At 40.8% G+C, this 18,117-nt stretch overlaps 1 protein-coding gene across 3 annotated transcripts; it reads left to right on the top strand.

Moving 5' to 3' along the window:
- LOC137879547 (arf-GAP with GTPase, ANK repeat and PH domain-containing protein 1-like) lies at positions 1-17,583 on the top strand. Of its 3 annotated transcripts, none has more exons than XM_068720333.1 (20): positions 1-882; positions 1,396-2,617; positions 6,968-7,026; positions 7,123-7,210; positions 7,426-7,511; positions 7,629-7,770; positions 7,856-7,990; positions 8,094-8,215; positions 8,427-8,588; positions 9,072-9,155; positions 9,394-9,498; positions 9,588-9,747; positions 10,381-10,509; positions 10,615-10,752; positions 10,999-11,058; positions 11,315-11,466; positions 12,442-12,532; positions 13,429-13,651; positions 13,873-14,176; positions 15,891-17,583. In XM_068720333.1, exons 2-20 carry the CDS (start codon positions 1,480-1,482, stop codon positions 16,176-16,178), a joined length of 3,666 nt encoding a protein of 1,221 aa, XP_068576434.1. In that variant the 5' UTR covers positions 1-882; positions 1,396-1,479; the 3' UTR covers positions 16,179-17,583. The 3 variants fall into 3 exon arrangements, with proteins under 3 accessions (XP_068576434.1, XP_068576436.1, XP_068576435.1); XM_068720335.1 differs by having other exon boundaries at positions 10,381-10,461; XM_068720334.1 differs by having other exon boundaries at positions 1-807.
- Positions 17,584-18,117: the final 534 nt, after the last annotated feature.

The following is an 18,117-nucleotide window of genomic DNA, read 5'->3' on the forward strand; positions in this document are numbered from 1 at the left end:
AAGCAGGAGCTGCCTATAAATTGCTTTGGAAAAGGAGAGGGGAGAGACGGAGCTAGAGACGGAGCAGATGCATTGGCAGGAGCAGAGTTGAGGGTTTTTCTCTCTCCCTCCTGTGTCTCTTTTGCTGTGTCGGTACAGATAAAAATCTGATGCACGTTGGCAAAGACCACCATCACCACTACCACCAGCTCACTGCGAGCCTCTCATCCCCAGCCTGTTTGCCGGAGCTTGATCCAGTGTGGAGCTGGTTGTGCGGCAGGCTAACAGCGGGCTAGCGGGGGGGGCTGCAAGGCTCTGTGGCAGCGAGAAGAGGAGGAAAAAAAGGAGGAGGGGCTGTGGTGGGCTTCCTCTGCCTCACAGACACATTTTATTGACTTGCTAATTGGATGAGGCACTCGGAGGAGAGGATGCGGTGACCGAGAGTAGCTGCTCTCCAGAGGAGGAATACAGGCACAAGGAAGCATTGCTTGGGATGTGTTAATCTGGCTGCTTCATATCTTTTTAAAAAAATTCTGGAGACATAACAACAGATGTTTTTCAGCATCTCCCAGTGACCCTCACACCGTGCATACATAATTTTATGCATGACATTGTCGAATGGAGGCTCCAGCTGCCAGACGCTTCGTGACAAGTGAATGATTTCCATTTTGATGTTTTTGCACCCTGTTCCCTTTCACCTGTTTTTTTTCTTTTTTTTCTTGGACTGATCAGTTGGGGCTCTCTTTTTTTTTTTGTCAGCGTCGTTTGATGTGCCGTTTGATATGAATGGTAATCTGATGGCGAGATAAATTCTTCATCAAATCAAAGGTACAAGAAACTGCAATGGATATTCTTCGGAAAAATTAGGGTATGATATGAGCAAAAGCCAAGACGCACACTCTGGTAAGGTGGCATTATTCAGCCAGTATTCATTTTAGTCCCTAGTCAAGAAACGGATCAACCAAATGTATTGGCTGTTGCATAATTCCAGTCTGAAATCTGAGGCTGAGACATCAACACAGTAAAAAGAAATATCTCCTTCTTGCTATCCGTGTGTCTACATGTCAGATTTGCACAGAATAAATGAGTTTAAGAAGGAAAGCAAAGCAAAGAGAGGTAAGGATTATGAATGAATCAGTGGTAGAGACCAGTAGTATCGGTGTGCATTGGAGAGGATTAATGGAGGCATTAAAAAAACAGTCTAGACTTGTTTCACCACTGGGTCAGCTTTTTAAATATATTCTGAAAATTTGCAATTCGAAGCATTCCTCTTTTTTTTTCCTTTATTGAAGGTTTTTAAAAGGAAACTTGGATTCCTGTCAAGTGTACAGGCCTGATATTAGACATAATCATATCACACAAGGTTTGATCAGGAGTCTGTGTTTGATCTTAGATTTTCTTTTTCCTCTGCTCCAGTCCTTTCCTGATTGCCATGACTGAGGTGTGCAGGTCTGGCTTGGTCAGAGAGCAAGTGCCACTTTGCTGAAGTCTGCTATCCCAATGAGCAAGGCAGGCAACCCACAGAGACGCACCACCTACCTCATTTCCCTCACTCTGGTGAAGGTTGAGGCCGTGCCAGAGGATGTAGCAGGGAACCAAAGGGAGGCTCTTCCAGAGGGGGAAGGGAGCCCTAAGAAGGAGGAGGAGGAGGAGGAGGTGAGCAATGTCCCTGAAAAGGATGAAGGACCTGTATGTATACCAGTGGGGGAAATAGAAAACACACCGGTTGGGGAAGAAGTGGAACAGGTGCAGTATGGCAAGTATGGCAGCCCCATTGAGAACTGGGGGAAGAGGAGAGAAACTCATGGACACCAAAAAGACATTGTATCAGTTGGTAAAAGCAAAGACACTTCTTTTGTGCATCCACCTGTTAGGCAAATGGTCAAAGTGTATGGAGGAACTTCCTCTGAGGGAGCTGTGCGCAGAGAGGGGCCTCGCTCGGACGCCATGCGCCCTAAGACGGAGCTCTACAGAGAGCCTCCCTTGCTGTTCCTAAAGGGTGAAAATGGAGCAGACCTGAACATTCGATCACGTTGCAGCCTCCCTTTGTCCATCCCGCCGCAGGTCAGCCAGCGTCCTGAAGTCCTGATGAGGTCACATGCAGGAGGCAACTCTGCATGCTGGAGGGAATTCAGAGAGGCCAATACAAGCCTGTATCACTCTGCTAGGACTTTGGATCGAAGGGATAACCGCTTCGGGGACCCCTCAATGGCAGCTACAACTCTGGGGCCTTACAGGGCGTCCTGGGCCGACAGTGACGGCAGGGGCACGCTCATTCGCCCCGGAGCTCCCATCAGTGGAGGATTTTCAGGCATAATGACCAGGGACAGCCCTCAAGGGGAGAGATTTAAGACGGTCTCTGTTTCTTTGCCTGCACCTCCTGCCACCGACATGTCAAGGCCTCAAAGAAAAGGTACAAGTCGTACCCTGGACAACAGCGACCTACATTCCCTCTCTGAGGACCTGAAGAAGGGGAAGGAAGGCCAGGGAGGAACAATCCAGCGCGCTCCTCCCCGTGACAGAAAGATGCTCAAGTTCATTAGTGGCATTTTCACTAAAAGTACAGCAGTGTCAGCCAGCGTCAGCACCACACCTCCCCTCTATCCAGCAGTGGAAAGGGGCTCGAGTGAGGAGGAAGGTAAGGTTTGATATTTAATACCAACATTTCTGTTCACATAATATCATACATTTCTTCTTATTGATTATGTGCCCCACAGTGCAGCACTTACCAATCAAAATACAATGGTAAACCATAACAAAGAGGGCAGTTGGTCACTGTTGGTCACATAAACCAACAGAACAGGTGGCAAAAAATGCTGTCACATCTGTTGTTTTACTTCCCCCATCAGTGCCCATTTGGACTGAAATAAACCCACTACCAAGACCATTTTATTACATATTTATTGTCATTTACATTGACTGTGCAGTTGTGTGAACCTAAACCAAACAAATGTGCTCCCACTCAGTTTCAGTAATGATCTTCAACATTTAATTTATTTGGGTATAGTTGCTGTACATTACACACAGTTGCGATATTCAATCATCAGTTGAGGATACATTTATCATGCTTATTGTCATGCAAAGTGGGTTTGAATTGGACGTAGCACTAAAATAAATTGAATGTCTGTGTTTATTTTCAGTTATAATAATAATAATAATAATGAGGTGCTCCTTTTTGATATATAACACAGGCCCGTAGAAGACCTATATGAGGATCTTCCATGCTGCAAACTTTGAAAACAAAATGACATCTTAGATCAGATCAGTACAGCAAGTATTAAATATGAATACTTGGTTGTTTAAAGAACAGTTATGCAGCATTATCTTGTTAATATTCAGATTTCACTGGCACAGATGAGTAAACCATAACTCAGATTTTTTATTGATCTAGTGCCAAAGAATGTGCTGATTTTTCGTTCAGGCAATTGACTGCAAATTAATTGACAATTCTTTTGATAATCAATTAATTCTTTAAGTAATTTTACAAGCAAATCCACATTCTCTGTTTTTCTCTTCTCAAATGAGTATTTGCTGCTTTTTTGTCTTATGTGATAGTTCTCAGTGTTTTGGGGGTTTGCACTATTGGGTTGAGCTACTTGAATACGTCACTTTGGATTTTAGGATATTATCATGGCATTTTCAACTATTTTCTGACATTTAATAGATCAATCAATTGTTGCAGCCCTATTGTGATCACAAGATTTACAAAAAATCTAAATGTCAAGTTCACCATCTTCCTTGACTAAAGCTGAATCCATTTCGAAAGGTCCTATAAGCCTCCGAGATGTCTAGCAAAATTTAGATTTTAACTTTATTTATGTTGCAGACAAAGTTTTTTATAAATCAGAACAGATTGTTCTTCATCAGCTTCACTGTGTATTTTTGTAGTGAAATTGGTTAAAACGCTGTAACTACAGAAGTTAAAATGTTTTCTGTACTTCAACTAATGTGCTCAATGTTTCCAATCTTTGTATTGGGGAATTCCCCAAACCCTGAGACTCAAATTAGTTTGGGCTGGTCAAAAACTACGAAAGCACTTCATGAAATATTCAGACCTCTCCATTTGAAATAAAGGAAATGATGCAACTTCATCAATCTTTAATCTTTATTGATATATTCTAAAGAAAATTATCTTTGACAAAGAGTGTGGTATTGGAGTAAGCTCTGAATAATTTGTCAGGAGTAAGTGGGACATGAATAATTTAAGGTTGGGGATACACAGAGCTGTGTTCATCAGAGGAGTGAGGGGAGCGGGAACCTGCTACTTCCTGTTCTGTGCGTGGAGTTAATCAGCCTTCAAATAGAGCCTATTCATTCGTCGACGTTGTGTTTGTGAGCGGCACAGTCCACATCGTGTCTTGTTGAACCTGTAATTTCAGCCCGTTACATCAGTGTTCTAACGATAGATAAAACATAATTGATCGACTTTAATTTAGAAAATATTGGTCGTCATTGTCGAGGCACTTAGTTACATATTTTTAGCATCATACGTGCACAGGGGGACATCGTGTCTTTATGTCTCTCACGCACGTCGCTGTATCCATGAGAGACCATTTATTGTATGGAGACCCGGGCTGGAGGCTTCTGGAAAATGGAGTTGCCATGGCAACAGCAAGCCGTGAGAGATGCTATTCGGTCTGTGGCGTGACGCTGTTGATGGAGGGGGGTTGTGTGGGCGGGGGGGTTGCCCAAAGATGGGGCTGAGGCAGAGTCTTTGTGGTTTAAAGTTAGAATCTGGGACCCCAGAGAGGATCAACGGCCAACGACGTGGCTCCGGCCGAGCTCAGCATGACCCAACGGCTTCAGAGTGTATGTGTGTGTGTGTGTGTGTGTGTGTGTGTGTGTGTGTGTGTGTGTGTGTGTGTGTGTGTGTGTGTGTGTGTGTTTGTTTTCAAACAGTATTGGTGTGTCATGTGATGATGGTTTCTGCATTGATTTACATCTGTAAGCACTTTCACAGTGTTATCCAGAGAGTGTGTGTACAGGATGTGTGTTTGGATGTGTCAACACTGGCAGTCATTTGTCTTTCACTGTTCAGCCACATATTAGTAGGTGTGTGTGTGTGTGTGTGTGTGTGTGTGTGTGTGTGTGTGTGTGTGTGTGTGTGTGTGTGTGTGTGTGTGTGTGTGTGTGTGTGCGCACTCAAACTAAAATGTTTAGTGGAGCCTCACTAAAAATTATATCCTGAGAAATTCACTGAATGAACTTAAACCTTTGAAATGTAAAACATGTTTGTCAATTATAGTGGAAAGTGTTTTACATAAATTCATGAAAGATATCTTTTTTTTTTTTTAGAATTGTTTCAATGATCTTTTTCTTGACACCAGTGGATTTATCTGTCTTATTCCAAAAACAAACCTTTTTGGCTGAATATGAGAGTGTGGAACAGAAATATATACGTGACCTGAGAGTCAAATTAGAGTAAAAATACAAAAAATAAGAAAACATTTGAACAGTTGTTTTAGCGCTGTGACTTCCACACTATGACTCCAGTATATACTCAACAAACGCAACTAACTCGCTGTCCATACCCAGTAATTTGGCATTTTTACAAAGTCTTATTTTATTTATTATTTATTTATTTATTTATTATTTTATTTTATTTTAGTCTTATTGGGTTATTATGATCACTGTTAAGAGATAAAGTGGATATAATAGGTCATAATCTCATAGACTATCATCATGTCACTTGAAACATAAAATAGGTCTTTGATATTAACACTCAGTCCTTATCAGTAAACAAACACTATTTGAATTGTCTATGATTGGTAATAGATCATCTTATGATGTATAATGTAAAAGTTCAAATATCATGAAATGAGGTGCATTGGGTTTTCACAGGGAGTTAACACGTAACACTTTATGCGGTTTATCAGATAGATTTTGTCTTCATAGTGTTGTTTTATATCATAGTTAATAAGGATTATGTGAAGTCATCTTCTGATGCAAATCAAAGACTGTCGTGAACCGACAGAGGAATGAGATTGCTTATCTCTGGAGATGCTGACGTCTGCGGCAAACTGAAAATTGTGCTCTGTAACTATAGATGAGTCACTTGACAGCAGTTATCTTCCATCATTTCTAAAAGAGACATTTCATTTTTATCTGATACTAAATAAAGCTGCACATCAAGTAACCAAAATCACACCATTGATCCTTTAGTATAAAAACATTAATCTTAACAAGTCATTTGGTCCCACATTCAGCCTTGGAGACTTATTCTTCCAACAAGTAAAAATCCCCAGTGCAATAACTACACTTTTCTCAATAACGTTACCGCCTTTTTATGTACTACTTTATATATTCTGATCAATGTAATGTATCAATACTGGATGAGGCAGATTGCGGAACTAGCATTAAGACTCTGGCTGACTCAATAATTGACAATAATAATGAACACTCAAGTAAAAAACCCTGTATTAACACAGAATTTTTATTTCAGCTTATTTGACTTCTCTCTGCTGCAAATCAGCTCATAGAGGACAAAGTTGAATACTCTGTCTTGTTTCAGTTGACACTAACTTCTATAAAATTCATGAAATGTGGCAAACTGCACTGGGAAAAAGATGAATTATCTCTCCGCAGCTGGCTGAATTATTTTTTAAAGGATTAATACATTTTCAAAGCTGAATAAAAGAATACATCACTTGTTAGGAGGGGTTTTGCAGGGTAACCATAATAAAAGGCAAAAAAAGTGACACGTTTAACAATGCTCGGGTAAATATCCTGCATGCTCACTAACTCATTTAGGCTTGCACATTTATAATTTGTACACTTGATTGGATTTTCTTGGTGCTCATACTGTGATAGTGTGGGAGCTGCAGCCTCTCTGCGCCCAGTGGGGGGGCTTGGACTCTCTGACTCCCTTCAGTGTGCTGTGTCCACAGACAGTCAGACCAAACCTGGCCAGCAGTCAGCAATACTTTTACTTTGACTTTTTATTAACAAATCCCCTCTCCCCCTTTTTGATGTGATTTTCTTTCTCCAGCTGCATGTACCAGCAGTCAAGAATGGACCATGAACCAAACTGTACAAGAGCTTCACCTGGTAAGCATCAGGGCATAGTTTTTACAAACTAGTGAGTCAGATTTAATTCTGAATTAATATATTCTCACTCTCTATCCGTGTGTTTGTGCTCTCCAGGGTGTTTTGGGAGGTCTGTGCAGTGGGAAGTCTGCTCTGGTCCACAGACACTTGACAGGAAGTTACCTGCAGCTGGAGAATGCTGAAGGTTGGTTTCACATGTCCTCATCTACAACTTTTACCTGTGTTTTTCTAGGATGATGTCAGTACACAAATGACAATAGAGCTTAATACCATTTACAAATTTGATTTAGATGATCCAGGGCATGCTATTAATGTTATTGGTTATATATGTGCTTATCTTGCCGTAAGATGACAAACTATAGCCAAGTCAAAGGGTTTATTCCTTCTGTGTATTTGCAGGGCGCCAACACATTAAGGAAGTCCTAGTTGATGGACAGAGCCACCTGTTGATAATCAGAGAGGAGACAGAACTCCCGGGTGCTCAGGTGGGTTTGAACTTGGTTAATGTGGACAACTAATTAAACTTGAGGTAATCTAGTCCTTGGTATCAGCCTGCTCCTGTGTATTTTCAGTGCTTTAATTTGCTCCTCCTTTCTCTTCAGCTTGCAACTTGGTTGGATGCAGTTATCTTGGTCTTCAGTTTGGAAAATGAGGCAAGCTTCCAGGAAGTTTACAGAATCTACCACCAGCTGGCCACCCACCGGCCCGTTTCTGAGATACCTTTCGTTGTAGTCGGTACTCAGGGTAAGACACTCAAACGCAACGTGCTGTTATTTAAATGTCTGCAGAGCTGAACTTATATTTGTGATTTGTGATTTTCTTTTTTCAGATAAGATAAGCAGCACCAATCCCAGAGTAATCGATGATACCAGGGCCAGACAGCTCTGCTCAGATGTGCGGCGCTGCACGTATTATGAAACATGTGCAACGTACGGCCTCAATGTGAACCGAGTCTTCACTGACGGTGTGTGTACAGACCAGAGACAGTGGTGCTGCAGAAGATGCACATATACGTATAATGGTTGTGTCTTTTTTTAGGGCAAATACTAAGACTTTTTGTTCCACAGCTGCTCAGAAGATCATGGCAGCAAAGAAGCAAGCTGCTCTTCTGGCTTCCTGTAAATCTCTCCCAAACTCTCCCAGTCACTCTGGAGGCTCCACCCCAGTGTCTGGTGTCTTTCCAGGACAGGTAACACTGTTATAGACCATCTGTTACGAACTGTATGAAAACATGGTACAAAGTTGTACCATTTATATGTGCCTTTTCTAATTAAGTACATTGCATATTTTAGTCTCACTGTCAGCATTCTGTTGTAACAAACTCAATTATCTCCCTTTTTTGCGCAATTATCATTTCTTCACCCCCAACCCCTCCTGCTCTGGCTCTTTCCTCTCTTTAGGCCAGTAATGGTGGTCAAAGCAGTGATTACTCTTCATCACTTCCCTCCACTCCTGTGATCAGTCATAAAGAAATCGGTAAAACAGTGAGAGGGGAAAAGCATGACAGTGCCACGCCTGGGTCAGTCCGCAGTGCTACCCGGAGACGCACCTCCAGATTTGCGGTAAATTTACTGTTTGTTAGGGGCCCGAGCGGTCATGCTTATGCACCCTGTTATTTTTTATACAAATTCCATTTTCTGGTTTTAGTTTTTAACATCGTGATATGAATTTGGCTGTACTGTGAGTGTTTTTTTTGTCAAAACAACAATACATATTTTCACTTTTTTTCCAAACAAAATTGTCAAATTACAAATTAGAAAAGTAATTAATAATGTAGAAATGGCCATAACTTGGTTTGGGGCAACAGGAACCTTTGATATGGCTAATTGGCTGATACTCAACATATTTCTATAGATGTCGCTTACATTTAAAATCCAGCTTTTGAAGTCAGTAGAAACTCACATTTCAACCTTTTCTGTTTTGAAATGACATGCAGAGCAATTTATAAGGAAAACATCCATAATTCATGAGGAAATTATATTCTTCATACAATGAGCCAATTCTGGCGTCTAATGCCGTTATTGGTTCCCTTGTACTTTGTCCAGGGTCGGAGAGGCAGTGACTCAAACAGAAGGAGTGCAGACTGTAAGGGAGATCTGGGCAGTGGACGCTCCATTCCCATCAAACAGGTAGGACATTGATATGCACTTGATGCCGAAACAAATATGATGTATCTAATGACCCTCTGCAGAATGTGTGAAAGCAGTTTCATCATGTGGAGTGATGAAGTCTTCTAATCTCCCAAATTGGCTTTATCAAGAGGATAGTGTGTCTTTTTGTCAGCCGTCAGTCATCATGCTGCCGAAATGTGCGAAATGAAGATATTTGCAATAAATTCTCAATCTTTCATTGTGTCACCTCCATCAGGGCATCTTGCTAAAGCGCAGCGGGCACTCGCTCAACAAAGAGTGGAAGAAGAAGTATGTCACACTGTCCAACGATGGCATACTGTCCTATCACTCCAGTGTCAATGTGAGTCAGTGTGTTGAAGCGTTATGCTGCTGAAAAGCACCACTGACGGCGAGTGGTTGATGTGTAACGACTGATGTTTGGCTTGGCAGGACTACATGCTGAATGCACCGGGGAAGGAGATGGACTTGCTACGAGTGACGGTGAAGGTGCCAGGAAAGCGACCACCTCGTGCTGTACCCGCCTGCGGGCTTCCAGTCGGACTCAACGGGCGCGTCAAAGACGTGCCGGGACCTGAGGGTGTCAGCCCAGGTCAAAGAGTTAACAAATACTATATATATTCTTTAGATGCCTCATAAAAAGAATACAAATCCAAACAAATTCCATATCCACAGTAAATATGTACATAAGCATAAAATAATAACAAAAAATACAATCTGATTGATGTTTCTTAACTATCAGAGGAAATATAGCAATAGGTCTTGCTTATACAAATGGCAATGCCCTGGCATGACTCTCCACCCTGCTCCTTTTCTTTCTGGAGTTTGTTGGGTGCATGTGGGTTAGTTGAAATGTAGAGCCTAATGACCCTGAAAAGCAATGAGCAGGTATAGTAAAAAAAAAAAAAGAATCCCTTGTTCCTTGGATATTAAGACTTTCTTTGTGAAGAGGGGTCAAGCTTCTGTACTAGAGAGGGGAAAAATGCAAAGTATTGCAAAATCTTTGCAAAAGGATGAAAGAGCATCATAAGGGACTTTACAAGTTTTGTTGAGTGTGTGAAAGACTTCAGAACTTCTTCAGTTGTACTCTCTTATCTTTTATTTTCTCTGGAGCTCACACAGAATCAGTAATGCTTTTTATTTTTATTTCAGTAGCTCTGCTTTACATTTGATGTTTGTGTAAATTTCTTTATAATTGCGTGCATGCTTGCTGTCATCTCTTCAGTCCCTGTAAGCGCCAGCAGCCTCCTGCAAGTGGAGGAAATGGAAGGGCTGGGTGGTGCACTGTTCCTAAGGAGCAACAGAGGTGTGCAGCGATGTCCTTCTACACTCTCTAACCACGCACAAAGTGTTGGTCAGTTAAGGACCTTCATCTGTGCATATATTCAGCTTGAAAAACATGCATGTTTTGTACCAGATAAATGTAATTTGGCATGTTTTTGTGTGATCTGGTTTCCAGACTCTGCAGTCGAGGGTGTGTCCAGCTCATCCTCCACCATAGACGTAGGTTCCTCCTCCCCGGTGACAGACAGGAAGAAGCATCGCAGAAAGAAGAGCATGAACCAGAAAGGAGATGCAACCATTGGCCAAGCAGATGGTAAATCCTATAAACTCCTTATTGTTTTTTTGTACTCAGCATTCTGCATGTCCCCAACAATAAAAACAATCATACACTGATCATTTCTATATAATGTTTATTATTTAAGAATCCACATGCCAAAAGTGATAGTAATAATTGATAACCTTACATTATATTTGATAAATAGTTTCAACATGTAACATGTATTATTTCCTCTCTTTCTCTCGTTGACTTTTCTGTGTCTTTTTCTATCTTCTTGTGCAGCCAAGCGCAAAATGTGGAAACTTAAAAGCTTTGGTAGCTTAAGAAACGTAAGCAAGACAGGTAATGTTGATCTGTCATCTTTCTAACTCTGACCATCTACACATGTCAGTCTGTCTGCTTGTGCTCTCCTGTCACATTAGGGAGTGACATTATATCCTATCAAGCTAAATAATTTTATCTACATGTACATTTTAGTATTTTAACTGTTCACTAACTTGCTCAATAGTGGTCAGACATGGATGCTTACCTGCACTGGTGTCTTTGTAGCTCATAATGTTAACAGAGTATTAATGAAATATCTACATTTGTGTGTCAGATGAGGATAACTTTGACTTCCTCATCGTGTCGAGCACCGGCCAGACATGGCACTTTGAAGCTCAGAGTGTGGAGGAGAGGGACTCCTGGGTCCAAGCCATTGAGAGCCAGATCCTGGCCAGCCTGCAGCTTTGTGAGAGCAGCAAAAATAAGGCAAGAATGATTCATTTTGACAAATTACTTAAATATCCAATATATATATATGTATATTCAATATATATAATGAACAGTATCATGTTTCATCTAGAGGTGCAAATGCAGCTGCAATGCCATTTTGGTACCTTTTTATTAGTGTTATGTGGCCTCAAATGTTCCTGCTTGCATCAAGGAGGGCAGAGTCAAACACTTGAGGTTGTATATATGCAGATCAGGTGCTGTAGGGCATTACTGGTACCCATTTAGCATGAAATTGTGTCTTTCCATCTGCTCAGATCAGCTGTTATTGCAAGTCTACCAAACAATTCTTCAGGCTTTTGTTGGCAGAGGCGCACACACAGAATAGAAGGTCTCTGCTGTTCCAAACATCTATTATACTACATGAAAAGTGACATTATCTGCACTTGGAAGTACATTTGGAGGGCCGTATAATAATTTTGTGTGCTGTTTATTTACACCCTGGGACCCCTGGATAAGAAAGGTTTTCTCTCAGGAGAAGCTGGCCTACAATACTGTGACTGCTGCTACTTTTAAAATGGATGAGGGAAGCTAATTTGATTGGCTTATTACAAAAACACACCCCATCTCCAAAAGTGTGTGTGACAAACTAACATTGCTGTCCACTAGCGGGCTGCGCTGATTTCTGTTCTTGAGTTGGGAGTAATTCCTGGTGGGAAAATTGTCCAATAATCTCCAAAAATAATGATTGCTGCTATAATTCTGAATAATTACTTAAATCCTGTGATGCATTTCTTTATGTGTTATGAGAATTGTATGCCCTAAAACCAATAATTTTACAGCTTTAAGTGGTCATAATTATGATTACAGCATTCTACCGCTGCTTTCTCAGTTGGAGATCTAGAACTTACAATCATTCTTATAAATAATGAGAGCAGTTATCAGAGCTCATATCATCACAGTAGGTTAGTTTGCTTGTGTTTCTCTCATTTTAAACATATAAACTTTCCACAGGCCCGCAAGAACAGCCAGAGCGAAGCAGTGGTTCTGCAGGCGATCCGCAACGCGAAGGGCAACAACTTCTGTGTTGACTGTGACGCTCCAAGTTAGTGACACAATTAATACCATTTCTCCTCTTTGTACGATCGTATCCGTGTCTGGTTTTTGACTGTCTGAAGAAGACTGCCTTTGGACTACATGTATATATTTGCATTAACATATTGTATTTAACACTACACAAAATATCACAAAAATACAAATAACAAAATGGAAGTGGAAGTACTATGTTATTTACATGCAAGAAACTGCAACTGTGAGAGAATCAAGGATCAACCAAGTGACCATGTACCATCACTCTTATACACAATCTTTGTTTCTGTGTGAGTTTTCTGAATTTGAACATATTTCTTATATGCATTCGGTATTATTGTTCATTCATATTGCATAATTGTTTAAACTTGCTGACTCATTATCTAAATGCTTTATTGAATCTGAATCATGTTGTTGTCCATGCTTTGAACTTTTCTACTTCCGTGAGGAAAAATATCTGCAAAAAATTGCAACAATGTTAATTTCAAGGTAAATGAACCAATTGGGAAAAGACGTTCAAACATTTTGACAAATGGGCTGCAAAGCATATTAATGATGAACCTTATCTTTTAGAAATGTTGGCAACATACTCTATTATCAAAATCAGTGTCTTAGATATGAGTAAACCAAACAAAAATAGATCAAATGCTAAAAATGTCTTCTAATGTTGGAAGAGTTTAAAGGGACGAAGTTTCCGGGGATTGTAATGTTTGGCACGTTGGCCACAGATTAAACTGCCCTGCTTTAATACCTCTCCAAAAAGGATTTCACACAACTTCAGTCACTTTCGTGGCATGACTTGACCAAACTGGCACATTTGAACGCCACACAGCAAATTGAAATGGTAGCAATCTGTCAACCGTATGCACATAGTTCAGTTTCAAATGAGTGTGTGTACCCTTCTTCTCCAAGATCCAACCTGGGCCAGTCTGAACCTGGGCGCTCTCATATGCATCGAGTGTTCAGGGATCCATAGGAACTTGGGGACCCACCTGTCGCGTGTTCGCTCTCTAGACCTCGATGATCTGCCTCGAGAGCTCACGCTGGTTCTCAGTGCCATCGGCAACCACATGGTCAACAGCATATGGGAGGCTCGTACGCTGGGCAGCCGTAAACCAGCACCTGATGCTACACGGTAAAGACCACAATGTTATGAGATGTAACATTAGTGATGTGACATAAGCTCTGCTTTAGTTAAATGTTTTTCGGATTCAGGTATAAGCTGCATATTTAGAAATGATGTGTTATGTATGTGTTATGTGTCAGTAGAATTAAATGGTCATTCTTAGACAGGAGAAAGACAAAAAGCTAAAACTGAATAGTCATAACATCTATTTTCTTTCTTTGCTTGTTCAGTGAGGAACGGGAGTCGTGGATAAGAGCCAAATATGAGCAGAAACTGTTTGTGGCGCCGTTGCCGCCTCCCACTCCTGGCGAGGGCCCAGACATCACACTATCTGGCCGTCTTCTTTTGGCAGTGATGGAGCACAACCTCCCCAAGCTGCTGCTCCTTTTGGCCCACTGCACTAAGGAGGACATTAATGCCCCTCTCAGCCTGGCGCTCTCGTGCAGGTCATTCTTAGCGCTGCGACTGCCCGGCTCCGCCCTGCACGCTGCCTGTCAGCAGGCTGATGTGGTGATGACGCAGCTTCTTGTTTGGGTGCGTCTCCCCCTCTCTTGTCATAGGAAGCAATAAAACCTTTTTGTTAAACGTCTGATTTATATCACCAAAGAAGTGCAAAGATTAGGAAGAGAGATAATGTTACAGTGAAGGAATAATATCGACATGGTGTGAAATGATTTTAAAATATGTGTGAAATATAATGTAGAGCTATGCAAAACTGGCAAGATAATTATTGTTACCCTTGAAGAATCTCTTAACCAATCTGACCCGAACGCCCCCACCGGCGGGGGCAACGCATGCATCCAAAAATGAATCCACTCATAACGTGCACTCATCAGTTACGAATATAATGATGCCGCATACCTGCTCAAACTGCAGCTCCTGCGCTACAAAGTCATCTCAGCTGTTTGTACAAACTCCAAACACAACATATGACAAAGCTACGTATAATACCAAGTATCACAATCTATATAGCGCCACCTAGGCAGTCCCACTCACCACATTTATGCCAATAACGTTTTGAAAAATTAATTCAATGCTAACACCCGTTAGCTCAGGAGATCGCTAGCGACCAGACAGTCGCAGCCATTTTTTTTCACATTCCGCTGCGACACAGCCTCGTAGTTTTACTTACAAAACAAAGCCATCATCATAATCCGCATAATCGATCACATCATAAACCAGCTCCTTACTTTGAGATGTTTTGCAGCAAAAAAAAAAAATGTTCATGTTTACTGTCTATCTGTTCAGCGGGTCTCTCGCTGTGTGAATTCAAAGCTGGCGCTGACGTCGTGTGCCTCGTGTGCTGCTAGCGGAAGGGGCAGGGTTATACATCTCAGCAAATCGGATTTGAGAAATTTGACACTCGGGTAGTTTTTATTTTATGATTGGCTAATGGATTCTGTCATTCAAAGTCATGTTGGGTTGTTTCAACAGAGCAGGCTGTGACGCGTCTATGGAACGTTCATTGGGTCAAATCGGCCCTTCACACAGGCTGAAAGGCCCTGGAAGAAAAAAAAACTGGAATTCAGACGATAAAATCCCATGGATGACAAACATTAACAGGCTCTCAAAATGATGCCAAACTGCTGCATATGGATAGATTGAACACTATTAGTGATAAAAGAAGTGAAATATATAATTGTATAGTATATAAAATTACAATGAAACAGCTGGAACAAGATTACATTTTGGTTGGCTTCATTAGACCTCTCCGTACTAGATCAAGATGTACTAGATAAAGCTTCACTTTGTCAAAGTAAAAATTTGTTTAGAGACCCTCAACATATAGTTCTATAATCTGGGAGAGCTGGAAAGCTCGTATCTACATGATTTAATTTACTCTTAACCAGTAACATATATACTGATATTTACACATATCAACACATCTCACAAGTGTTAGGGTTATTTTACTGCCAAAAGTATTAAAATAGCCCTTACAGTTGCAACGCTACACTCATTATTGTATGGGTATGCTATTTTCGAGCTGAGGGCCTAAAAATTGGTCTAGGGTCTTAAGTAATTTCACTCAGAAAAAAACAAAAAGCTTTAAAACACATGACTCAACAGACCACTCAAGGTGATCTATAAGTGTGAAAGGCACTAAAGCTCACTGAGTCACACTTTGTTGGATAATTTAAGACAGCCCGGTCAAGTTGCAATTAATCCCACATGATAAAACATCTTTATAATGTAGAATATTACATAATGTAATCTACTGATTTATCTTCTTTTATTTATTTATTTTCAGTATGGCTGTGATGTTCGGCACCAGGATGCTCAGGGGCAGACAGCTCTGGTTCTGGCTCGCAGTGCTGGCAGCCAGGAGTGTGTCGACATCTTACTCCAGTACGGATGCCCAAATGAACCGGCCTCCTCCTTCTCCGTCGCCACGACAGTTGGTTTTGCAGCAGCTGCCACACCCAGCTTCCCTGTTGCCATGACGCCAAGCCTGACGGTTGCCACAACACTCAAGATTTCGCACAAGAGCGGCGGCGCCAGCTTGAGTTACAGCACCTCTAGAAGAGCAGTGTCATAATCGAAATGTGGTGTGGTAAAGTGTGTGTGTTTGGGTGAAAGACAGAGCGTATCGCCTTGCCCTCATACTGTCCTGTTCCTTCCGCAGGACTGTTGAACATGTGGCCAGATGTTGCACTCCCTGAGGTTTTAAAGGGTGGGTGTATGTGTGTGTGTATATCAGGGATAAAAACACACACTGGTAACAACGCAAGTAACCACACATTAAGTCTGTTGAACGATTTAACCAAAACAAAAAGAGAAATTTTCCTGACACTTTCTACGTAAGAGAAAAGAACATGACAGTACATCTGCGTTTGAATCCAATATGAATGTATTGCACTGCATACCAACTGGTACGATTCATATTTCATCATGCAGTCAATAATCAACTTAATTCTCCACTCAGTTAAGAATGGGAGTTTGCCTTCGGCCTCAAACAACTTATCTTGGCATCACAGGCCAACAACGTCAACACTAAACACATCCACACTTCTTAACTTTATTGACAATAAATTAAATTCAGAGTGCATATTCTGTTCAACACAGCTGGTCGTTTACTGCATAAATAATCTAATAAAACAGACTTTACAGTGGCTGAAAAACAGAGGCCGCTTTAAAGATAATCAAAATAACTGTATAGAAATACATTGATAAAGATATAATTCTGAAAGTCTAAAAGTGCTTAACTTTCGAGATTGTTATTGTACGATTTGTACAGTTGGTTCTGTGTATAAAACTCAAAGGGTTACTCGTAGCTGTTCAGATATTTCCTGTACAGCGTCTTGCTTTGGTTTTCCTTTAACAAGCAGCGGATTAACTCTTTGACATCCAAGACATAGAGATTTCTATGTTATGTTGTTTGTATCACTGTGTGTGACATGAACACTGTACATGACGTGTGCATTATGACTCCAGCAGCAGCTCATCATCAAGGCGAGTGTAATACTAGATGTGTAAATGCCTTGATTTTGATTGAATGTATACAAAAACAGATGGTCTGAGTTAATTATTTTAAGATGTTTTCCAGGATGATACAGTTTTGGTGGACTGTCGGGGTGTTTTAGTTTTTATTTAACTAATATTATTCCTGCTGTGACTAATAGAAAGTATGGTTTAATAGATTAAAACTCTGCAAAGGTTCTGATCTATAAAACTGGGCCTTTGAATGACTATGATTATATTTGTGAGTGGATGAAAATATAATAGAGGAATGTTGCCCAATCTAATGTTAAAAAAGGCATAAAAAACAACCCTCCTGCAGTACTGTATGTATTTTTGTGTTAATCTGAAGACTCAGCTGAGTGTACATGTCTTTGATGTAAGCATCTCTTTCCATTTGTATTTTTTTACTCATGCAATGATTCATAGAGCATTCATTATCAATACACTAAGGCTACTGCCCAAGCTGTGGTGTTCTGTACAGAGTTGTGTGAGTTTTTCTGTGTCTGATTTCATAGCAGACTTCCTTCAAAAAGGCGAGCTGAGTTGATTTTTCATTATTTGTTCATAATTAACAACATCCGGTAATGAGGGTGAGGGAAGCTTCAGCAGGCAGCAACATCATGCAGTATAATTGCATCACATATATGCTGGTGCGCAGAGGGTTCATGTTTCAGCTCATGTTGAGAGGTGTTTTCTGGACAGGTGAAGCCAGCGGCCATCACTTTAACACTTGACTAGCATTTGAGCGTGAGATCTTCTGGATCAAACCGGCGCCTACTGGCTGTGACCCACTTTTTTTCTAGGTCGATGTCTCAGACTCATTTTGGTACCATAATACCATGGCTGAGATAGTTTCAGTTTCATCTATTGCAGTAATAACATGATTTTTGTGGGCAAACACATCTAGAGACAAAAGTTATATAATATGGGAATGTTTATAGATCGATGAAATGTTTAGATGTTGATGTTCAGGAACTACATTGAAATATCAACAAATATAAGTTTACTCAAATACA

This window comes from Cebidichthys violaceus, unplaced genomic scaffold, assembly GCF_023349555.1.
Source record: "Cebidichthys violaceus isolate CVI_PGR_0920_01 unplaced genomic scaffold, fCebVio1.0.p SCAF_25, whole genome shotgun sequence".
Lineage (NCBI taxonomy): Eukaryota > Metazoa > Chordata > Actinopteri > Perciformes > Stichaeidae > Cebidichthys > Cebidichthys violaceus.